The 24,547-nt window shown below is 36.7% G+C and overlaps 1 protein-coding gene across 6 annotated transcripts in view; it reads right to left on the reverse strand.

The window, feature by feature from the left end:
* The window catches only part of LOC144454542 (uncharacterized), a 78,898-nt gene extending 54,968 nt beyond the window's left edge, over positions 1-23,930 (reverse strand). For 2 of the 6 annotated variants that reach the window (XR_013483025.1, XM_078146931.1), the window contains exons 1-4: positions 23,540-23,886; positions 19,073-19,151; positions 10,656-10,711; positions 9,833-9,888 (exon numbers count right to left, since the gene is read on the reverse strand). Coding sequence is in view for 5 of the 6 variants with exons in the window: in XM_078146931.1 (XP_078003057.1) it covers positions 9,833-9,888; positions 10,656-10,711; positions 19,073-19,151 (191 nt within the window). In the remaining variant the exon portion in view is untranslated. Of the gene's footprint in view, positions 1-9,832; positions 9,889-10,655; positions 10,712-19,072; positions 19,152-20,804; positions 20,974-23,539 lie in introns of all 6 variants that reach the window. The other 4 variants (XM_078146929.1, XM_078146928.1, XM_078146932.1 and 1 more) reach the window with 4 other exon arrangements.
* Between the last annotated feature and the right edge of the window lie 617 nt (positions 23,931-24,547).

Genomic DNA, 24,547 nt, shown 5'->3' on the forward strand with positions numbered 1-24,547 from the left:
CCAAATGAATCTTATTATTTTTTCTAACTCTATAAAATAATTTTTTTTTGTAGTTTGATTGGTATGGCACTGAATAAGTAAATTAGCTTAGGTAGATTGGTCATTTTTATTATATTAGCTTGGCCTATCCATGATCAACTGATATTTTTCCAATTATTTGATCTGACTTCATTTGTGTGAAAAGTGTTTTGTAATTGTGTTCATACAATTCCTGGTTTGTTTTGGGAGGCAGACTCCTAAATATTTTATGTCTACAATAATTTTAAATGGAATTTCTCTATCTCTTGCTGTTAGGCCTTGTTGGTAACATATAGAAATGATGATGATTTATGTGGATTTATTTTATAGCCTGCAACTTTGCTAAAGTTGTTTATTATTTCAAGTAGATTTTTAATTGATTCTCTAAGATGCTCTAAGTACATCATCATATCATCTGCAAAGAATGATAGCTTTGTTTCTTCTTTGCCTATTCTAATACCTTAAATTTCCTTTTCTTCTCTTATTGCTAAAGCTAATGTTTCCAGTATGATATTGAACAACAGTGGTGATAATGGACATCCTTGTTTCACCCTCGATCTTATTGGAAATGCTTCTAGCTTGTCTCCATTACATATAATGCTTCGTGAAGGTTTTAGGTAGATGCTATTTATTATTTTAAGGAAGACTCTATATATTCCTATGCTCTCTAGTGTTTTTAATAAGAATGGGTGTTGTATTTTGTCAAAAGCTTTTTCTGCATCTATTGAGATGATCATGTGGTTTCTGTTTGTTTTGATGCTGATATGTTGATATGATCAATTATATTGATAGTTTTCCTAATATTGAACCAGTCCTGCATTCTTGGTATAAATCCAACCTGGTCATAGTGTATTATCCTGATCATGAGTTGCTGTAATCTCTTTGCTAATATTTTATTTATAATTTTTTGCATCTATATTCATTAAAGAAATTGGTCTATAATTTTCTTTCTCTATTTTGACTCTTCCCAGTTTAGGTATCAGCACCATATTTGTATCATAAAAAGAATTTGGTAAGACTCCTTCTTCACCTATTTTCCCAAATAGTCTATATAGTATTAGAATTAATTGGTTTTTTAATGTTTGATAGAATTCACTTGCAAATCCATCTGGCCCTGGAGATTTTTTCCTAGGGAGTTCATCAATGGCTTGTTCAATTTTTTTTTCTGAGATGGGGTTATTTAAATATTTTACTTCCTCTTCTGTTAATGTGGGCAATTGATATTTTTGTAAATATTTATTCATTTCACTAAGATGTCAAATTTTGGCATACAGTTGGGCAAAATATTCCTAATTATTGTTTTAATTTCCTCTTCTTGGTGGTATTACCGTTTTCATTTTGATACTAGTAATTGGTTTTCTTCTTTCTTTTTTTAATTAAATTAACCAAAGGCCTATCTATTTGTTTTTTTTCCCATAAAATCAGCTCTCAGTTTTATTAGTTCAACAGTTTTCTTAATTTCAATTTTCTTAATTTCTTCTTTGGTTTTCTAATTTGGTGTTTAATTGAGGATTTTTAATTTGTTCTTTTTCTAGTTTTTTTAGTTGTATGTCCAATTCATTGATCTCTTCTTTTTCTATTTTATTCATGTAAGCATTTAGAGATATAAACTTCCCCTAAGAACTGCCTTTGCTGCATCCCATAAGTTTTGGTATGTTGTCTCATTATTGTCATTCTCTTGAAGTTATTGATTGTTTCTATGATTTGTTGTTTGACTCAATCATTTTTTAGGATTCGATTATTTAGTTTCCAATTATATTTTAGTCTATCTTTCCATGGCCATTTGTTACATGGAATTTTTATTGCATCATGGTCTGAAAAGGATGCATTTAATATTTCTGCCTTTCTGCATTGGATTGTGAGGTTTTTATGCCCTAGTACATGGTCAATTGTTGTGTATGTGCCATGTACTGCCAAGAAAAAAGTATATTCCTTTCTATCCCCATTCAGTTTTCTCCAGAGGTCTATCATACCTAACTTTTCTAATATTCTATTCACCTGCTTAACTTCTTTCTTGTTTATTTTGTGGTTAGATTTATCTAGTTCGGAGAGGGGGAGGTTTTACCTAGGGTCCTACACGTAGTAACTATCTGAAGTAAGATTAAAATTGAGGTTTTCCTAATTCTAAGTGTTTCACACTATGGACACACAGCAGTCCCACTACTCAAACTCCTTTTTCCAAAGTCACCAAAGATCTCCTATTGCCATGATTTAATGGCCTTGCTTAGTCTTCATCCCCATTTACTTTTCTGCAACATTTTACATTGCTGTCCTCCTCCCTCCTTTCCTGAATTCCTTAATGTTATACTTCCCTTGTGGTTTTCCTACTTTGATGGTTCTTTTTTTTACTAGTTCTTTCTCATACTCCATAGATTCAGATAAAGTCCATATACTCTCCCTCTTTGAGATCTCATCCTTTCCCATCAATTAACTGACCAATAAGAACTAATGAGGTACCTATTGTGTGCCATTTGGGAATCATGTTGGTGATATAGTAACAAAAATGAAACAATTCCTGATCTTGTGGAACTTATATTTTACTCCAAGGAAAATAAATGTACAAATTTATTAAAATATGATTTACAAAATCATATCTATATATATGTGTATATATATATATATATGTATATGCATGTGTGTATACATATAGACACATGCAAAATGAATACAAGGTAATTTTGAGAGGTAGGTCACTATAGTCTGGGAGGATCAGGAAGATTTCATGTAGAAGGTAGGACTGGAGCTGAGTCTTGAAGGAAATGAGATTCTTAGTTGTTTGTCTTTACCAGACTGTCGGAACTGTATAAATTTTTTTCTTGTTTCTCTTCATTTCACTCAGCATCAGTTCATATAAGTCTTCCCAGGATTCTCTGAAACTATCCTCTTCATTATTTCTTATAGCACTAAAGTATCACATCACATTTATATACCATAACTTGCTCAGCTATTTTTCAATTGAAGGGCACCCCCTCAGATTCCCATTCTTTGCAACCTCACAAAGAGATGTAAATATTTTGGTACATTCTTAAGAGTTTGTTTTGCTTACAAAAAAACTGTCCTTTAATCTGCCCTCTCTTTAAACTCCCTCTCTTCTCCTTTCTCTCTTTTCCCTCCTATTTCCCTATAGAGTGAAATGTATTTCAGAACCCAACTCTGTGTGTGTGTGTGCGCAAGCGCACATTCTTCCATCCTTTGATCAGTTCAGATGAGAGTGACATTCAAGGGTCATTTACTCCACGCCACCCCCTTCTTCTTGTTTGTATAGGAGTCTACTTATGCACCCTGACGATGTGAGATAATTTCCCCTAACTTTTCTTTTTCCTCCCTCCCACCCCACTAGTGTATTTCTCTTCCTCTCTCTTTCCATTCTTAAGATCATCAAAATATAACAGAACCAATTCCAAATCTTGTTTAATCATGCTTTCTCTATGACCCTGAAAGAAGTAGGGTTCAGAGAGGACACATGTATCTTCTTCCCATATTAGAATGTAAACAGTTTATCCTTATTTAGTCCCTTATCATTATTCATTGATTTTTACCTTTTTATGTTTCTCTCAACTTCAAAAGTGTTTATGAAGCTCTGGTCTTTTTATCAGGAATGCTTGGAATTCCTCTAATTCATTAAAGGTCTATTTTTTTTAACCTTGATGTATTATACTCAGTTTTGCTAGGTAAGTTATTCTTCACTGTAAGCCTAAATACTTTACTCTCTGGGATATCATATTCCAATCTCTTATCCTTTATAGTAGAGGCTGCTAAATTGTGAGTGATTCTCCTACTGTAGCTCCTTAGTACTTGAATACTTTCTGGCTGCTTGAAGTATCTTTTCTTTGACCTAGAAGTTCTGGATTTTGTCTAACATGTTCCTAAAAGTTTCCATTTTGTTATTTCTTTCAGAATGTAACCAGTGGATTCTTTCTATTCCCACCATGCCCTTGTATTCTAAGAGATCTGGGCAGTTTTCTTCAAGATTTATTGAAATAGGATGTTTAAACCAGAGGTTGAAACACAGCCCACACCAGTACCAAGTGCAGACCAGAATCAGGTTAAAATGCTATTAAGAAATATTTAAAAAATAAATAAAAATACAATGAAACCTAGATAATGTTATTATATGGGTTTTCTAAGTCAATATGTACCCACAGGGATCTTTACGTTGGTCCCCAATTCTATTTGAGTTTGACACCATTAGTCTAGAATCAATAATTCTTAAAATATTTTCTCCTCTGTTTCTAAGATCAGTTATTTTTGGTATGAGATTCTTTATATTTTCTCCTATTTTTTTTTCCAGTCTTCTGACTTTTTTTTTTCTATTTCTCATTATCATGTGGTCTTTGGCTTCTACTTGGTCCATTATAATTCTTAGCAAGTTTGTTGCTTTGGCAAGGTTTCATTATTTCTTCAGTTAAGCTGGTAATTCCCTTTCTAATTCTTTCTAATTTCTTCCATTGTTCTCACTTCTTTTTTATTTTTTCCCTCTAGCACCTTTTAAAACATTTTAAACCTTTTTAACTTCCTGCTTCATCCCTTCCAAGAATTCTAGTTGAATTTGTGCCCAGTATGAGTTTTTTCTTTGAGACTTTGCTTCTAGAAACTTTGGATTCAATCTCTTCTTTCAGGTTTGTGTCATAATGTCACCATCATAATGGCTCTTTATGATGTTATTCTTTGTTTCTTTATTCATTTTTCCAGCCTACTTCCTAACTTTGGATTTGATGTGTCAGGCTCTGTACACTCCTGGAAAGAAGGGGTGGGCTGTTTCTCTTGCTGTTTTCTTGAGGTATTGAGTATTATATTGTTCCAGGATCTCAGAGACAGTTCAGGTTGGGGAACTGCAAGTTTTCAGGATTAAGAAAGTGATCTGATCCAGGGCAAAGTCTGATTGCTGCCCCACTGGTCTGAGCTTTTCAAGCTCCTGACCTGGGTTTAAGTCTGAGCAATAACAGACTATTGCTGGACTTAGCCACAATCGGCCAACTGGGAAGCTCTGCTGGTTTATAGTGACAGATTTTCAGGCTCCTATTTGGTCTGGTATTCCTGTCCTTGTTACTCCTCTATGCGCTTCAAAGAGGATTAGAAGCTGGAACTGAGATCCCATTCTACTCCTGGGGTCAGAGCACATAGCTCCTGTTGGCTTTAGAACATGTTTCTCTCTTGGTACACCTGTCAGGGCCCACTACTGCTCCTCACCCTGGACTGCCACATTCCTAAGCACAATTCTTTTCCTCAGTCTGCCCTAGATCTGTGAGCTTAAACTATAAGCTTAATTATTACATGGAAGTGGATAACAAAGTTGGCAGCTAGCACTTGTTCCCAGGATGGTGTCCCAATATGGGTCTAGAGGAGATGGATGCCATAGTATAGGTGTGGTTCCTGCTCTTCCCTGGTGCATAGCCTTTTTCCTTCTTTGGAGTGCTCCATGCTCAGCAATCCCCTGGCCAGACTCTGTCCCCAGTGTCCAGACCCTGTCCAAAGAACTGTCTCCATATGCCAAACTGGGAAGGAAAAATGACTCACTACATATTTTTTTTTAATTTCTTCATCAGGATTCCATATAGTACATTTTGCAGAACTTTTGGAAGAGTTTTGGGAGGGAGCTTGCTGTATTACCTCCTGCTATTCCACCATCTTGGTTCTGCCCCCAATATACTTCTTCAGACTTGTTTTCAATTACCTTTGAAAAATCCCTACTATAGCTCCATAATTCCCTCTTAAACATTTCTGGTTTTGTTTTTTTTTTTTCACGCTTCTCGAGCTTTTCCTCTGCTATTTCCCTCTACTCTATTCTCTGACTAAGCAAATCTTGTGCATCTTTCAAAACTCAAATTCTTTCTTTCCCAAGAAGCCTTTATCAGACAACAACAATCCAGCTCCTACAATCTGTCTTAAATTACTGCATGTCATGTCTGTTCAACATTTAACAACAAATTATATATTACTTCATGATACTTCATTTACTCCACTGTAAGCTAATACATTGTTATTTATTTTTGATGCATTGTATTCCTAACTACACTATAAATTTTTTTTCTTCAGAGAACTTATTCTTCAAATCTTCTATGACGCCTGCCATAGTGCCTTTAACATGATACCTCAAATTGAAGAGGAAGGAGATATGAGAGGGGAGGGGGAGAGATAAAGGGGGGGCAGATTAGGGGAAGGGGTATTCAGAATGCATGCCATCTTGGGGTGGGGGGAGGGACAAGATGGGGAGAAAATTTGGAACTCAAAATCTTGTGGAAGTGAATGTTAAAAACCAAAAATAAATTAATTAATTTAAAAAAAAACCATGATACCTCCTAAACACTAGTTGCTTAACTTATGGATTCTTCTAAAACAGCTATGCTTCTCATAAAATTGTTTAACCAAGTTACAGAAACTGGTGTTTTTTATTCAATGTTTTTTTTCCTAAAAATGGAATGTTTTGTTAAAATTACAAAGCCATTACTATAATTATTATGATATTTACAAAAATTAAACCAAGATTTAAAGATCTATAAACACTTTTACACAGTTAAGCACCTCACTTACAAACCTTTCATTCTTTTCAATCATTGTTCAGTCTAACCCTGGTTTCTTCCAAGATTTAGTAGGCAGAAATTCTTCTGAACATTTCTTGGAGTCCAAACACTGTACAAAGCCCTCCTAGCTAGCTTCACCATGTATTGTGAATCTGGCAGCCTTTCTTTTGCTACAGACATCTATTTACTCAAATCTTCACACTTACTTAAGACCCCTGACTACTGCCTGCCTATCAGGAAAAAGGTCCTATTTTCCTTTCCAAATTCTCTCTTTTTGTTGTATAAAGAGAAAAAAAAATCACATAACTAACATTTATATGATGCCTTAGGGTTTGGTTTGCAAAGCCCTCCCTAGAGGCTACTTTACCAATTCCCACCAGCATTGGCCAACCAGTTTCCTAGATGGTGGCTAACTATTTCTCTCCTCATAGTTAAACAGGTAACCTGAAAGATCTAGGACTTTTAATAATGTTGATCACCAGCCTCCACTGTTGTGCTTTCCCACATCAGACTTAGCTTTTAAAGGGAATATTTATATATTCTTCTCAGCATTCTCTGTGGATCTCTGCTCTTGGTTTGACTCCTTGAATGATGGTGTCCAGAAAGAGATAAGGGTATAAGGGGGAAGGCCTTGGGTTCTCTTCCTCCCTTGAGACCTCATGAATATGGGCTTCAGCCCTTTACTTGCTTGATTTGTTATTTTGTTTAGGTGAAGGGATTAGAGACAACGACTGTCAGTTTCAAAAGATCAGGAGGGCAAACCAGGCAGGAGTCCAGGAGGGAGAGTTCATACTGAGTTTTGCAGCTCAATCACTGTTTCTCTGAGGATATTGCTATCAACCTGACTGGAAATTCCAGATCTTCTAACCTTCCAAATTCATAAAATCATTACCTAAGCAACTGTTGCAACAGGCCAATTCCTTCTCAGGAATACTTTGATCCCAGATTCAACCATAGGACTAGAAATGTATCTGATTCTTTCAACCAGTTACCATCATTTTCTGTGTGATGTCATCTGTCTTCATCCAATGATCAAACACTCCTAAATTCATTTAGGACTCATTCACCCCTGGTTTACACCTTTGGTTGAATTACTGACTCGATCACCTTTTCAGAAGTTCTGTAATTACATTAAGTGGAGTAGGGTTTCTATCACCACTCACATATATATACACACATACATACATAGATATGCATCTATATACATATACACATGCATGTTATGTGTACACACACGTGTGTGTATATATGCATGTATGGATATATGTGTGTATATACATATACATGTACATGTACATATACATATACACACACATACACACATACGTGAGTGGTGGTGGAAACTCTTCATGGGGTGTTGTGCGCGTGTAAATTAAAATTCTCTGCTGATCCTCACAACAACCTTGTGAAGTTGATGTTATTATCATCTTCATTTTACATATGAGTAAACAGGCTATGAGAGGTTAAATGGCTTGTCCAAGGTCACACAACTATGAAATGTCTGAGGCCAGATTTGAATGCAAGTTTTTCCTTCAAATTTTAGCATTTTATCTACTACCATATTGCCTCCTAGACCTATAATGGTATGATCTGTAAAATCTTATAATGGTATTTTTCTAATTAGCAATTTGAAGACGACTGATTCACTTGTTCCACCTTTCCACCTTCCCTTCTGCTATTTCTCTTGCATTTATATACAAAATCCATTTCAGCCAATATATGCAAGATTTTCTTGTTTTTAAGGGACCAAGCATCCTTACAGAATATAACATTTAAACAAAGCATATTAAAGTTTAAAAAAAACCCATAAAATCACAGAATCTAGCAGTAGGAAAGCGATCTCAGAGGAGGCCTATTCTACCCTGTTCTTGACCAAAAAAACCTTTCTACAAGTTGATTAACAACAGTTAATTAACCATGCATTAATTGTTATCTATAAAATGTCATTCCTAGGAAAGTGGCAGTTGACTCTGGAATTTCCACAGATAAACTGGTGGCTCATTTGTGGTATGGACTACACACAAATTATTGATGCTTTCTACTAATCTAAGTACTTTGTGAACAAACAAGATCTCTGTTTACTCAAATCCATCAGACAATGGAAAGAGAATTTTTAGTTAATTAATTGATTTAACCTATGTTCAATTAAGTATACCAAAACTAAACAATGAAAAAAAAAAGAAACCATAAACTCCACATTAGTAAACTATCCATCATCACTGCCAACTAATTCTAATGTAATTCAGCATGGTGGTTATATGTTAAATGAGTCAAATATTTGAAAATACCAGATCAATATATGGTATGTAATAAATTCTTCCTGGAAAGTTACTTCTGTCATAAAATACCAGTCAAGCCTGGCAAATTGGAAACTTACACATCCATATTTTTAAAATCCATGGTTTCAGCAGGATGTATAATCCTTCCACCAAAACCTATTCTAACATTATATCACCTACCTGCCTGAGAGAAGATGTAAATTAGCAAGATTCTCCCAGGGTATGAAATGATAGGGGCAGCTAGGTCATACAGTGCATAGCATGCCAGGCCTGGAGTCAGGAAGACTCCTCTTCCTGAGTTCAAATCTGGTCTGTCACACTTATTAACTGTGTGACCCTGGGCAAGTCACTTAACCCTGTCAGTGTCAGTTTCCTCATCTATAAAATGAGTGAGAGGAGGAAATGGCAAACCACTCCAGTATCTTTGCCAAGAAAACCCCAAACAAGAACATGAAAAGACAGATATCACTGAAAACTAATGAACAAAATAATACAGTAGAGACAGACTAGTTCTGCTTTAGTTAGATGCTTCTATCAGAACAAACGATAATCTATTTATAGAATTTGGGAAGAAGGGAGGGGAGAAGGGAAAAGCTGAAAAATGACAGGGAAACTATACAAACTTTCCAGGGTTTCCTTTACAACGTAGTTTTATTATACTGTTTATTATACTATACTATTATTAATAGAGGGAATCTATAATAAAAAGAACAATTCAAAACAAAAATTATTTTTAATCAGACTGCCCCAACTCCTTTTACATTAGCATAAATACTAATAAAATAAAATTATAGATTTGTGATAAATCATCATCATATCATGACATAAAAAAAATCCAAAATGATATGAATGGATAGCACTTACATTCATTTTAACTGATAATGAATCTTAATTTTCCAACTGCTTTCAAAGAAATTTATTTGTAGAAAAAAAGATATTCCCATTAAATCACAAATCCTATTATGCCTTATAACTAAATATCATGAATTGGAAAGATATTTATAATTTACTTACATATTATGTGCTTCTTTTGAACTACCATCTTCACTTATAGTTTCTGTTCCTTCTTCCTTTGAAAAGAAAAATATTAAAACTAGGGTCTAATGTATAGGTACATTATAGTTTTATCTTAAGGGCTGCATGGTCTTTTTCTTCAAGTATTATCCCCATTCTACATGACTTCTGGCCAATTAAAGATTCCTTAAGGTTAAGGAACTTCCTCTTTCAAAATACAAATAATGCTGGAATGGTTAGAGGGCTTTTCAGTTATTCATACTGAAGAGATAGGGCAAGAGAGAAGGGGGAGACTAAGGTAGCAGGAAGCAGGGAAGAACTTTGTAACACAGAAAGAGAAGACATGAGTAGTATGGTAAGACAGAGGGTTTGGACAGCCAGAGAACAGAAAGAGTATACGAGGGGCCTATTTAATAGGGAAACCAAGAAGTGGAAGAGAGACTTAAAAAGAGACATAGACATATGACCAAGAAAAACTTCTCTACTTTGGAATTTTGCCCAGGACCAGATCTGTGCAGCACCAAATACAGAATATAAATCCAGTCATTCTAATTATTAAATTTCACTTAGAACATAAAAATTTGAAAGAATATTTGCTCTCTTGAGAATAACTGGTAAGATAAAATTTTTAATTAATGTAAATTAAATGCATCATTTTATCAAGACGCAGGAATTCAAGAACTACTCTGTAGGCACTATGATTTCTTTCAAATCACTACATGGCATGCCTTTGACAATCTGCTGTTACTTAGTATGACAGAAAAATATGCTGTTGAATGATCTTATGCATACTGACTTAAAAGTTTTTAAAAATTTTTCATACCTCAAGAACATCAAATTCTTCCTCCTCCAGTTCTTCCAAACTAACATCGTCTTCTTCTAGTTTGAGTGAATATAAGAGAACTTATGTACACTGACATTAGACTACATACTAAATAAGGTATTAAACAATAATTTCAGTAGTTGTAATTCATTCAACAAATTAAGAAGCATGGGAATCAAGGATCTAGAAGGGACCTTAAGAGATCAACCAGCTCAAATTCCTAATTTTATGGGGAAAGAAACTTATTCAACACTGTATTTTCCACAGCATCCTCTAGTAAAAGACAAGAGCTACAGAACTCTATATAAAGTAAATAAGGTAAGGTCCTTACCATGTAAGTTTTATAGCCCAACCCAGACAATACTACAGAGAACCATCAAATGGTACAATTGAGACAGAAAACCATACTGACAAATTTTTACATTTAAAATTGAAAGCATTTATGTAACAAGTAAGCAATGCTAAAAGGACAATGAAGGATGTGCACTGGAAGTAACGCTCAGCATAAAGTTTCAGGGTAGAATTGAATAACTTTAAGCCTATGATTAATTTCAGGTGCCCCAGAACAAGTTTTCACAAATAGGGTCTTTTAGCGCTCCCAGTGCCCCTTTCTATTCCCAAAATCACCAAAGGAGTCAACAAATAAATTTTATCTATGTAAAAAGAGTCCTGATTCTAAGGATAAATCCCAACATCTTAAAGTTTTTGAATTAATATTTCTCTTTGAGACAGCATTCTAAGAGAAGGAGGTGCAGACAAGACAGAGATTGCCAAATTCCTTAAAGATGTTACAGTAATAAGAGTAAGACAACAGGCTGCTGGATGTTAAGTCTGATTCCTATGGGAATTAATTTTAAATAAGGAAAGTAAACTCAAGAGTAATAAAATGATTTGCCCAAAGTAGTACAGGATTGAACCCAAGGATTATGATGCCAAATTCAGCATCAAACTTCCACTAAACAAAGGTGATGGCTGAACTTAATTCAGCTACCTTCCTTAATTTAAAGAACATAAAGATGTCTCACAGAGGAATTGAGGAAGGCCTATATCATAACCATTAGGGTTAGTTTGTATAAATGTACAGAGGCTGGTGGTGGAAGGTCTAGATTGAAGAATAGCAAGTAGTTCAGTTTGGTTGGAACATGGAGTACTATGAAGGGGATTATGTATTTTAGGGCATTCTTAATTATGGGTCACTAAAAGCTATACCTACATTCAAAGCATGCTTTAAATCTGCTTCTATACACTACAGCTAACAAGTCATCAAATGATGTTTCTTTCTACTGGATAAATCAGAGACCACATTAAGGCAAAGCAAAGGAATTTAAATTTTTTAAATGAGGTAAATTATAAGGATATACCCATTCCCTCCCCATACCTGTCCAATACACCAGGGCTTACTTTATCACACAATTTTCTGGAAGAGGGAGCACAGGTAAATCAAACCACTAACCCTACTGAGGCAGTCTAGCAGGAATCATTCTACGTCCACTAAAATGGTAACTGTTGTTTCCTCTCAAAACTGCTGATATCATTTGCTAGTCTCCTTTCTTCAGTATGCTGTCATCTGCTGATTCTTCAGCGAACTACTTATTGCCATCCACTGCTTTACTGAACGTAAACTACTATAAGGCCTCTTCTTAGAGAAGTAAAAACAGTTCCTTTGAGAGAATACCCACAGCCTTAGGTCTATTCTAGCTCTTGTGTGAAACAGACCCAGACTTGCATCTAGGCAACCCAGAAAGTCTCTTAGGTCAAATCTATCTTTTTAAATTCATTTTGCTGCCCACTCATCCCAAACAGAAATTCCCTTAAACGAATGAGGGAAAAAACAAAAACCACAAACATTTTACAGCATTTTGATGAACGAATAATATAGGGATCCCCTACCCAAATCATCTGATGGTGTAATAACTGAATGTCTCCAACCCCTACTCCAAAAAAAACATAGTATAAATTATATAAAGACATAGTGAAAAGATCTGATCCACCTACAGTCTGGATTTAATGGTTACTTCAAACTTGAAGTTTCATCTAAAGGGACATTTTCACAAATGTAAAAGTAACGGTCACCCCCTACCCTGACTCCTGCCCTTGAATAAGGAACATCTTCTCATCAAGATAACAAACCCTGCCAGCTATTTGGCAAATATTCCCCTCAAACCATGCCCTTCCCTGCCTACACCCTTACCTCTTTCACCCTTTTGAGATTTCCCCTTTCTCTACCCATCTTTCTTCTGTGAAAAGTGCTACTTATCTACACTAAGTTGCCACAAAATGCTCTAATTGGCTGTGTACTCTAGGAAAACCTAAAAAGTTATAAAAACTAAACCAGCACCCTAGAAGGTTGAAGTTGCTTTCTGCAGTTTCCCTATATATGCCAATATATCTATTTCTTTTTAGTTTGGCCTCCAACTTTGATCCACAGTCATCAGACTGCTGTCACATATATGCCTCTCTCAAGAGGATCCGCCTCTCTTAGTAGAGAAAATTCCCACATACCAGCTTCATATTTGAGTTGGAGTAAGCAAATCCCTTTCAACTCCCATTATACCCCAGCTAGCCTAGATCAGTGGAGATTGCCCAGGAGTTTCATTTTTGCAAGACAAGTAAGGGGAGGCTAGATAAAAAGCCATCAGATTTACCAGTTAATAGATCACACACAGCCTTTGTAAGAGCAGCTCCAACAAAGAGGTGGGGTCAGAAACCAGATGTGAGTAGGTGGTGAGCAAATAGACCAAAATAGTTTTAGATATTCTAGGAGTTTGGCAAGCCCTTATCATCTCATGCCTGGACTATTTCAATTGTCTTCTGGAGGTCTCCCTGCCTCAAATCTCTCCCCATTTTAGTAGATCCTTCAGTCAGCTGTCAAAGTCATCTTCCTAAAGTATAGGTCTGAACAAGCCACCCCCATGCTTGATCAACTGCAGTGGCTCTACAACAAATTTATAATACAAGTCATTTTAGATAGAAAACTGGGCATGGGGGAGCACTGCAAAGGGCAAACTGGTAGTTTCATCTTTGATACAAATTTTCAGTGAAGCAGACAGAATCTAATAAGAGTTGGAAAAAACCTAATATCTCCAGAATCAAATGTTAAAATCCTGTTTTTGGCATTCAAAGTCTTTCAAAATTGGCACCTCTCTCTCACATACCTTTCCAATCTTCTTTCTTACACCTTACACCCCACCACCATCTTCCCCAAGGTACTCTTTGATCCAGTGATACTGAACTCCTTGCTATTCCTCAAACAACACCCTTCAACCCTCCACTCTAGGCATTTTCACCTGCAGTCAATCCCCTATGCCTGGAATTCTCTCCCTCTTCTTTTCTATCTCTTGGCTTCCTTCTAATCCCAGCCAAAATCTCACCTTCTAGAAGAAGTCTTTGTCTCCCCCCACCCCTTTTAATTCTTATGCCTTCCCTCTGCTGATTATCCCCAATTTATCCTGTGTATAGTTTGTTTATAGTTGCTTGCATGTTGTCTTACCATTACACTATGAACTCCTCAAGAGCAGGGACTATCTTTTGTCTTTCTTATATCATCAGTGCTTAGCACAGTGACTGCTACATAGTAGGCATTAATAAATGTTTACTGATTGGAAGTAAAAGAGAAGAAAGATAAAGGAAGGTAGGTAGCTAAAAGAAATATCAAATTTAAGTTTTTTAAGACTTGGGTGGATCTGCACCTGTTTGTAGGCAGTGGAGAAGGAAGTAGCAGATACAACCACTGATCCATTACATTAAATTTCAGGCTACTTTTAAAGTTTAACCAACATTTTTTTTTGGCATGTGAATCACTGACCCTCAAACAGAAAAAAGGTTCTCAATAATTAGAAGAGGTTTATGGAAGATGTAGACTTTGAGGAGCTATTTAAAATATGAAATGGAATGAATCTAGCAACATTGAAGACAACTGAAGGCAAAAGAGGCAACCTTAAAAAAAAAAAGGACTAGAGTAAGGTCTATCAGGGAATAGAATATGCATGTCAAATTATCCTGGCACCTCACCAGAGACTTTGTTTAGTACTCTGCATACATTACAGGCTTAATAAAAAACTGAATTTAATTAAATTGAGGGGCAGCTAGTGTGGCTCAATGGATAGAGCACGGGCCCTGAACCTGAGTTCAAATCCAGCCTCAGACCAAACACTTGATATTTACTAGCTGTGTGACCCTAGGCAAGTCACTTAACTTCAATCACCTTAAAAAAAACCCACTAAATTGAACCAAAATGGGAATAAATTAGTAGATATTTCAGAGCTGTTTAAAGAAAAGCAAAATGTAAAAGTCTTGTTCCCAGGGTTAATAGAGTAGGGAGTAGTCACTGGAGAGTGGTTATGAAGGAGATTGGTACTTCATACTGTACTAGAGCATTTTGTTTCTACAGATGAGGAGACTGCCATCGGGCCGCTAAGGAGAATGAAACAGGTTTTTGGTAAGGCTTCATAATATTTTGTAGGCACATAATATGTTCATAATATTTTATAATTTCAAGATGCACACAAATCTAAGTTTCTAACATAAGATGTGGGAAATATCTGCAATAGTTATTTTGGACAGAAAATCAGGCACGGGGGGAGTACAGCAGAGGGGAAACAGGTAGTTTCATCTTTGGCACAAATTTTCAACGAAGTACCCATATAACAGAATCTCAGAGTTGGAAAAGACCTAAGATATAGTTCAACCAATACATGGAAAAAAATCATCTCTACATTCTTAACAAATGGTCATATCACATCTACCTGAAGACCAACAATACTGGAGAAACCATTACTACTGAGTAAAGGAAGAGGCCATTCCCTTTAAGCAGCTCTAATTATCTGTACATTTTTCATACTAAGCCTAAATCTACCAATGGTATTTTACTTGATCATTGTACATAGGCAGTTTTCTCCCCTTCCTTTTTCAATCCAAAATCCTCTTCATTAGATTTGCAATTTTTAAAAACTGGTTCTTGTTACATACATGTTATATCTAGTTTATCACTCCTATATTTGAAACTATGGTTCAGAAATCTAAATCTCAGGCACTATCTTCTTAATTAGCTGTTCACTTTCCAAATTTGTCATCTTTGTCTTCTGAACACTTTGCCTTCAATCAACAGTGATGAAGAAAACACCACTTTTGCCCCTAAAGTCTCTGTTTTCTTGCCCACAACTTTAGAATCCTTTAGTCTGACAACTGAGGTTAGAATTACTCCCATCAGAAATGGAATAGGAGTTTAATAATAAACTGGTAAAGATCACAACAAAGGAGACACTGCAGTAAGGAAAGAGGTAAATTATATAAGGATTTTATATGTAAGTTAAATTATTTCCCTGGAGTACTGTGCTTGGAGCTCTTCTTTACTTCTATCACATTCCACTTTGTAAATCACATTTATATTGGTAAATATCTTAACCTCCCAGAAGAATTCAACTCCCTAAGGAAAGGTACTATTTTCATTTTTTTGAAGCTCAAAGCCTAGCACAACCCTCTGCACAAAGTAGGCAGAGAATAAACATTTGCTGAAGTGAATTGGAAAGAGGGAGTCAAGGTCATGATCTTCAAGTACATGAATAGCTGTCACATGGAAGAATGATTAACCTTATTTTGTTTGGCCCCAGAATAACTTGGAACATCGAGTGGAAGTTACAGAAAGGTCTAATTTTGGCATTATATTAGGAAGTTTTCCCCTTATAAATTAGTACTCTTCCAAAAAGGAATAAATTGCCTCAAAAAGTAATGAGTTCCCCACTACTGAAGACCTTCAAATAGAAGCTGGATGACTGTTTAAGGATGTTATAAAAATCAAGCAAATTTCAGACCAGGAGACCTCAAAGATCCATTCCAACTCAAATTCAATGACAGAAGAGTGCTAAGCAATGTTGCCTTTAATGTTTTAAAAGCAGAAGAGATCATGCTACATGAGCATATTACTATGTATACTTAAGTATCAGTGCATACATTTTAAGTTTGTTACAATCAGATAAAACTTGCAATAAAGTTAATCTGACACATTTAATTATTGAATTATGAATGATACTTCTAAAATCCAGTGCTCTTTCCACTGTATCATTTCTGTCTCACATATGTAAACTACATCGAGAGACCTGAAATTATATCAATTATATTCTAAAAGCTAAATTTGTTTTCTGGAACTCCAAACATACTTTCCCACAGAAACAATATAATATTGACTACAACTAACATTTTTTTAAAAAGCAAAAGGAAAAAAAGCAAGCATATATGGTAACAAGCATATATGGTCTGGTCTCATACGAGGACAGTGTCATCTAAACAAGAAGTCTGTACCCCTTACAATATAACCAGTTCGGGTACTAAATGGTCATCTGGTCAACAAGCCGTTGCTTGAACACCTTCAGCAAGGAAAAGACTACTACTTCTCTATACAGCCCATTTTATGTTGTCACAGCATTATTAGGAAATAGTTACTTAAACCAAAATTTGCCTGCCTGAAACTTCCACCTACTGTTTCTAGTTCTGACATTGTCACAGAAGAAGTGCAAGGAGGCCCTAGCCCATAAAGTCCTAAAGACCATTTCATATTTTTTCTTTGCTCCCTAGGTTGCCAAAGCCGTAGAGAAAGGAAGAAATAACATTTTGAAGAGTTGCAAATAGGCTGGTAATACAGTATGGTAGAAAGAGCATTTGAAGTTAGAATCCTTAAGTTTCAGCTCAGGTTATGTCACTTACTTGCAAGTGACCCTGATACAGTCACTTAAACCCATAAGCCTCAGCTTCCATATCTTATACAGTGAATGATAATATTTTCACTACTTATATCAGGTGTTTGTGAAGATCATTATGATAATTATGGATTTTGAAGTTTACAAGGGAATATATATACATGCACCCACATACACAGACACACACATATCAACCAAACAATAAGCATTTATTTAGTGTCTGATGTGTGCTAGACACTGTTTCAGTCCCTGGGAATACTAAGACAAAACTGAAAATAGTCTCTGCTCTCAAGAAGCTGACAGTCTAGCCAAGACAGACAAGATATACATATACAGATTGATATAAAATGGATACAAGGTGATTATTGGAGGGAGGTTATGGGGATGAGCACAGATAAGCATTAGTAGTGGGCATAACACTGATGAAGAACCAGCAAAGGAGTTTAAGAAAGAGCAGATGGACAAAGACCCAGGAAAGAGTAGTGTCACAAAAACCTAAAGAAGAGAAAGTGAGCAACAACTGATGATGTAAAATATATATAAATGCATATAAATCCTAGTTGTTGTGATGATAGAAAAGGAATTACATAGATGAGAAATACCTAGTCAGTGATATCTATAAAATTATAATTTATAATAAATAAAAAGTATAATTTATGTTAATAGTCAGAGGAAGGCAGATGCACATTGGAAGCTTGTATCAATAACCTTTTTTTTCCTTTAAGAATACTCTCACATCTTTTACAATGATTTCAACACTTAGCTCTCAATAATCTTCTCCTTCTCACCCTGCTTCCAATATCTTTGGCAACTTCAATACTGCTAATAAATTAACACATTGAGCTCGTATTTCTATGATTTAATAAGGACCAATGACCTTTCATCTCCATGCCACTTCAGGTGCCCACTATGAAACAGCCAAATCCTGTAATAATTCCCAAATCTTCCAAGACCTCAAGTTTCAAAATTTCCTAACTACTACCACCTTTTTATCTTCCTATTTCCTCAGTCCTATTACATCTCCTCATCATCCTCATTGTGACTCCCCAGTCCCTCAGTCATTCTTTATTCTTCTAGTCATAGAAGACTCATATGTCTCCCTACTAAGCCTGGGACTTCATGGTATCATTTTAATGATACTTTCACTCGCATATGAGAATCTTTCATTTAACCTTTGGCTATTCCTGATTTGCCAATACCCACCCCTTAATAATTTTTAATGTCTACATGGTCCATGTCTAATCCTGAACTGTCAAGAATTTCTGGGGAAAACCAAATTATACTCACTGAATACAGTTTGGCCATCAGTGCAGTTAAACAATACTTTTATCCTTCTTGTCTTGAATCCCCATCACATTTCAAATAGCAACAGTGCCAACCAATTTCCACTTTGTTCAGGCTTCCAACCTTTCTGCAAATTCCCTTACTCTCAATAAGTAACTTTGGTTTCCCCCTTTTTTGAGAAGATTGTGGCTGATATTTCCCTCAAAATTCTTATTTATCACCTCAAAGGTTATCTATATTTTCACCCAATCTTTCTTTTATCCTATTTCTAAGGAAGTGTGTTTAAAGATTAATAATTCCACCTAGTTCTTGATCTTAATCCCTTCCCACTTCCCCCTATGACCTTGTTCCATCCATTTATTTAGTTATAATGAAAGCTACTTTAAAAACAAAGTCTATCCTTCTTAAATACTAATAACAAATGAACTTGAGAAAACATACCATTTTCTTCCAAGAACATGTTCAATCCAGTCACAATTTCTTGTCTGTTTCTTCTCAACTCTTCATTCATTTCTATCATCTAAATTTAAAACAGAATCACAGAATCTTTCAGGATTAATTTGTCTACCCCAATCTTTATTTTACAGATAAATAAATAGGCCCATCCAGATGGTGGTACTCTGACTCTTGATCCAGTGTTCTGTTCATTATAACACAAATGCTTACACAAAAAAAATTTCATATCGACCTCGGAAAACATGAGACTAAACAGCCAGTTTTAATTTCTGGCTATTGCTTAATAAAACATTCAGAATTAGCATTTCTCCTAAAATGATTATAATTTTTAAATGCATTCTTTCTTACATAAAATATTTACACATCTAAACCCCAAACTGGATCATGAAGGATCTCATTATTCTTTGAGCTACAGTTAAATCAAGTCTGAAACTTTGGGGTCACTGCAAAATGAAGCTGATAAGACTTCTGCCCAGGATTTCTGCCTGGATGGAGTCAGGAGGCCTACCTCATCCATACATGAACCAGAAAAAAACTCAAAATCACACCAGACTAAAATAATGATCATGAAATCTGATGAAAAGGGTTTGAAAAACTACAAATAACAAGAGATTTTTTCACTGTTAATCATTTTTGCTGAATTTTTCTCTCTGTCTCTTTTTAAATTCTTTATTGTAAAGGAAGGCTCTCTGGCAGCAAACAAGGGGGAAAAACATGGGGAAATTTTAAGCAATATAAAAACAAAATTATTAATAAACTGTATTTTTTCAAAGAAATTCAACAACAAACTACAGCAAGTGAATTCTTCCACCCCAAAATGGCACAAAAATAACCAGAATACCACAGACAATAGAAAAGGGGGCTGTTGGCAAATTTAGCATCTGCGCAGACAGACAAGAAGGCAGTCTACCAGGTCGACCAGATTCAAGCCACAGACACGCATAGCCCAGCATACAATGCTAATCAGAGGCAACGAGAACAAAAGGCCTTAAAACAGCACCAATGGTCAGAAACCCACAGCATGGGCCTTCTAAGAGATTAGAATTTGTAGAGACTAATTTGGGCAGCAGCATTAACACCAGGACAAGCCAGGCCCAGTAGCTCTAAGGTCTCCAGCACTCAGACCTGAGAAATCATAGAGGGCCCTGAAGATCCATATACTGAACTTCAAATTCTGAATCTCAAAAACCCAGGAAGGGCCTAATTGCATCAAACAGAGCTCAGTACAGGAACCAAGATGAACCAAAGCAAAAACAAGCAGAGAAGACCACCCCAAGTAAAAGTACCCAGGAGGTAGAGCTTTGCCCTAGCATGAAGCCACATTAAGGCTAGAGAGATGAGTAAACACAAAATATACAAAGCACTATAAAGAATTATAATAGATCAAGAAATGCCCCAAAATTGAAACCAGAAGAAAAGAGTACATCTATACTAAATGTAAACAGAGGCTTAAAGGAAAAACAGGTTTTTCCACAAGGACTAGATAAGTAAGTTGAAGAAATGAATCTAGATAAAAAAAAATAAAAGCTTTAGAGGAGAGTATATAGCTTAGAATGTAATGTAAAAAAAAACTTTCTCAAGTAACAGACACTCTGAAAATTAAAATAGACCAAACAAATCAATGACTCCCCAAGATAACAAGAAAGATTAGAACAAAAATCAAAGGACTGAAAAAATAAAAGAAAATGTGAAGTATTTGCTATCCAAAATAACTGACCTGGAAAACATGCCAAGGAAAGATATTTAAGAATCACTGGACTCCTTAAAAAACATGATCCAAAAATAAAAACCACTAAAAACTCCATTTCAAGAAATCATAAATTAAAAGCACCCATATATTAGATGTAGAAGGCAATGTAAAACAGGAACAATCCACAGATTACAACCTGAAAGGAAGAAAAAAAAACCTTTAATGTAATGAAAACTTTTCGCACATTTCTGATGAAAATAGAGGTAAGTATGAATTCTGAAATACAAACAAAAGTTATGTGAAACCTAGAAAAGTAAATTGACTTGAGTAATTGAAAAGGGCTATATGATGATGAAGTCCTAACATTCTAAAAGGAGGAACAGAAACAAGTGCCTCTTTCGAACCAAAATATCTTCAAAAGGTATTGAGGAAGCTAAAAAACAAAGAGAGGACCTGGGATGCACTGGTTCTATTTTGAGAGTTCTAAGAGGGGAGCAAGAAGGGCAGATAAAACAAATATACTAGTATAGAAAAGAGGAAAAAGGAGATAGAATTTACATTTCTCATAATTGGGATATGAAGAGTAAACAAATATGGAGGAAGAAGTGGGAGAATAAACAGATGAATCACACTATCTGAACAAAGGAAGGTTGACAACAGAGTTCAGTATAGAGATACATCAAATTCAAGAGGGAAACAGAAAGAGGGAGAAGACAGATAAAGAGGGAGAATAATGCCAGGCAGGAGTAGTCATAAGCCAAACAACTTATTGCTTCTGTCAGAGAAAAAGGAAAGAAAAGGAAAAAGGAAAGGAGATGCCTATAAAATGAGGAATGACTGAACAAATTATGATTTATGTAATTCAAATAATTATGAAAAATTATTTCAGAGATTCTTGAAAAATAGGAACTAATGAAAAATGAATTGGTCAGAACCATAAAAATTTATATAGCAACACTTTAAGGAAAAACAACTTTCAAAGATCTCTATGATCAATGATTAATCACATTTCCAGATTTTCCACCTCCTGATGGAGATGTGACAGACTCATGGTGCAGAAGGAGCCACAGATATTCTTGAACATGACCATTATGTGGATTTCCTTTGCATGTCTATGCTTATTTGTTACAAAGATTCTTTTTTAATGTTTGTTTTTATTTGGTGGGACATGGGGGAAGAGAGTAGTTATTAATGGTAATGCCAAAAAAAAAAGATAAAGAAAAAAGAGGAAGACTATTGAAACATTTTAAAAAACTACCAAAGGAAATAGAGTAGTAGCACAAACCAGCAGGACAACCTTGAAAAGAATAATTTAAATTTATTAATATTGTTTTTAAAAGCAAGCAGTATGCAATAGATTCACTGTTTCCTATACAATCCTCTTTTTGTATTCTACTTTGGATGTAGTAATGCTCATTTTTTTGGCATTCATTAAGTTCAGAATTTTTTTTAATGAAACAAATACTGGGCTTATCTTAGCCTGGACCCCAATGGTTTAACTGAAACTGGACTCATTTATAGGCACAGCTTTCCCATATCCAATCAGTTGCCAAATCTCATCAATACTAGAACATTTCTCACATCTGTCCCTTATCTCCATGCATATAGCTTCTACTCTAGTTCAGGCTCTCATCATCTTTTCTCTGGACCATTGTGCTAGCCTCCTAATTGTTTGTTTTTTCTGCTTCCTTTCTCCTCTCTCCAATCTATTCTCCAAACAGCAGCCAAGATGAGATTCCTGAAGCACACAGATCTAATCCCCTACTCAACTCCTGTGGCTCCCTATTACCTCTACTATCAATCATAAACTATGTTTAGCTGTTAAAATCCCTAGCCCCAATCTATCCTTCCAGCCTTTTCATAACTCTACAATCCAGCTAAATTTTCCTTCTCTCTCTTCCTCACAAAGGGCAGACATTTCATCTTCAAGCCTTTGCATTGGGCATCCATCATATGTGAAATGCATTCCCCCTTCATGTCTACCTCTTAGAATCCCTAGTTTCCTTTACAACTCAAGAAAAACATTCTACAATGTCTTGCTTGATTTCTCCTGTTGCTAGTGCCTTCTGCCCTACTCCCAAATACTTTGCATTACTTTGTATATCTTTTTATATATCTATAGATATACATGAAATCCCCTCTAATGTAGGCTACTTGAGAACAAGGACTTCTAATTTTTTTGTCTTTTCACTCCTATGCCTAACAAAATACTTCTCACAGAGTAGGTATTTAATAAATGCTTGCTGTTGTGTATGTTTTTAATTTTACTCTAATCCAGGTAGCTTTTTTTTTTTGCCATTTTCCCCCTAAAATGCCGTGGGAAGTGATGGCAACACGATGAAACTCAATTCACACATTCTGGAAGAACTGAGGCACAAGAAAGGCAAATTATGTTCAGCTTCCTGACCCCAAGCCATCTTCCACTGGATCTTCCCAAATAAGCGGGAGGTGGGGCGGGGGGGGGGTTCAACAGACACTGCGACAAACGGGCGACAGTCGAGGGGCTGCGCGGCCTCCCAGCCCCCTGCCCCGCCTTCAGCAGCATCTTCAGGAACAGCCACGTGAAAGCGCAGCTTGCGCTTGACCTGAAGAAGATAAATCAGCCTTGTGCCGAGGCTAATTACTGCTCCAGGGCTCCCGGGCTGGGCGAAACTGGGAGCCATGCTTCACACCCCACCCCCATCTCCCCTCCACCAACAACATAAATCCAAGGGCCCCGCGGGAGGCTCGGGGGCCGGGCCTCGCTTCCCTCGGGCGGTTACCTCCAGCCTCGGGGCCGGAGCTCGCCGTCGCTGCCTCCCACTCCCGCCATCTCTCCGTAAAGACAGATCCCAGTTGCTGGTTCAGGGTCGAGCCGGCCTGTCGCCTGCCAGGCTGGAAGCTGAGGCTTGGAGGCTGCGGGGCAGCGGCGGCGTGGGCCGCGCTCGGACGTCTGGTAGGCCTGCCTTCACCCTGGGGCCTGAGGGCAGCTCAGCGGCGGTAACTAAGGGCGGCGCGTGACCCTGCGCTCCTGCGCCTGCGCGAGGAGGCGGAGGTCTCTGCAGCCAGTGCCGGGGGCTCGAAGGCACGTGCGGAGCAAGGTCGGGCCCTTGAGGAAGGCAGGGCCTGCGACCTTGTGGAGGGGGAAGAAGGGAGCCTCCCTGTGAAGAGGGGAGGCAGGGCCTGGGAGTCTAGCTGTGCATAGGGAAAGAAGGGAGCCTAGATGTGCAGAGGGAGGCAGGGCCTGGGACTTTGTGCAGAGGGAGGCAAGGCCTGGGACCTTGTGCAGGGGGAGGCAAGGCCTGGGACCTTGTGCAGAGGGAGGTGCATTAGAACTTTGACCAGGGACAGGCCACCCTGGGCACTGACAGAGGAGGTAGACCTAGCACCAGGTTTCAACATCCCATTTTTTTTTTAATCCCTGGTAAAAATAGTCAGCAGGCAATTACAAAGTAGTTACTATGCTAATTAAGCAGTTACGAAACTGTTATTATTGAATTATGGAGAAAGCAAGGGAGTTCCAGAAAAACATCTACTTCTGCTTTATTGACTTCACTAAAACTTTTGACTAGGTGGATCATAAAAAAAAAAATGTGGCAAGTCCCCAAAGAGCTGGGCATACCAGATCATCTTACTTGTCTCCTGAGGAACCTATATTCAGGCCAAGAAGCAACAGTTAAAATCGAACATGGAACTGATTGGTTTAAGATTGGGAAAGGAATATAACAAAGTTATATATTGTCACTTTCTATATCATACAAAGTACCACACTGGATCGCCGAAAGGCTGGA

The sequence above is a fragment of the Phascolarctos cinereus genome, unplaced genomic scaffold (assembly GCF_003287225.1).
Source record: "Phascolarctos cinereus isolate Bilbo 61053 unplaced genomic scaffold, phaCin_HiC Scaffold_726;HRSCAF=1367, whole genome shotgun sequence".
Lineage (NCBI taxonomy): Eukaryota > Metazoa > Chordata > Mammalia > Diprotodontia > Phascolarctidae > Phascolarctos > Phascolarctos cinereus.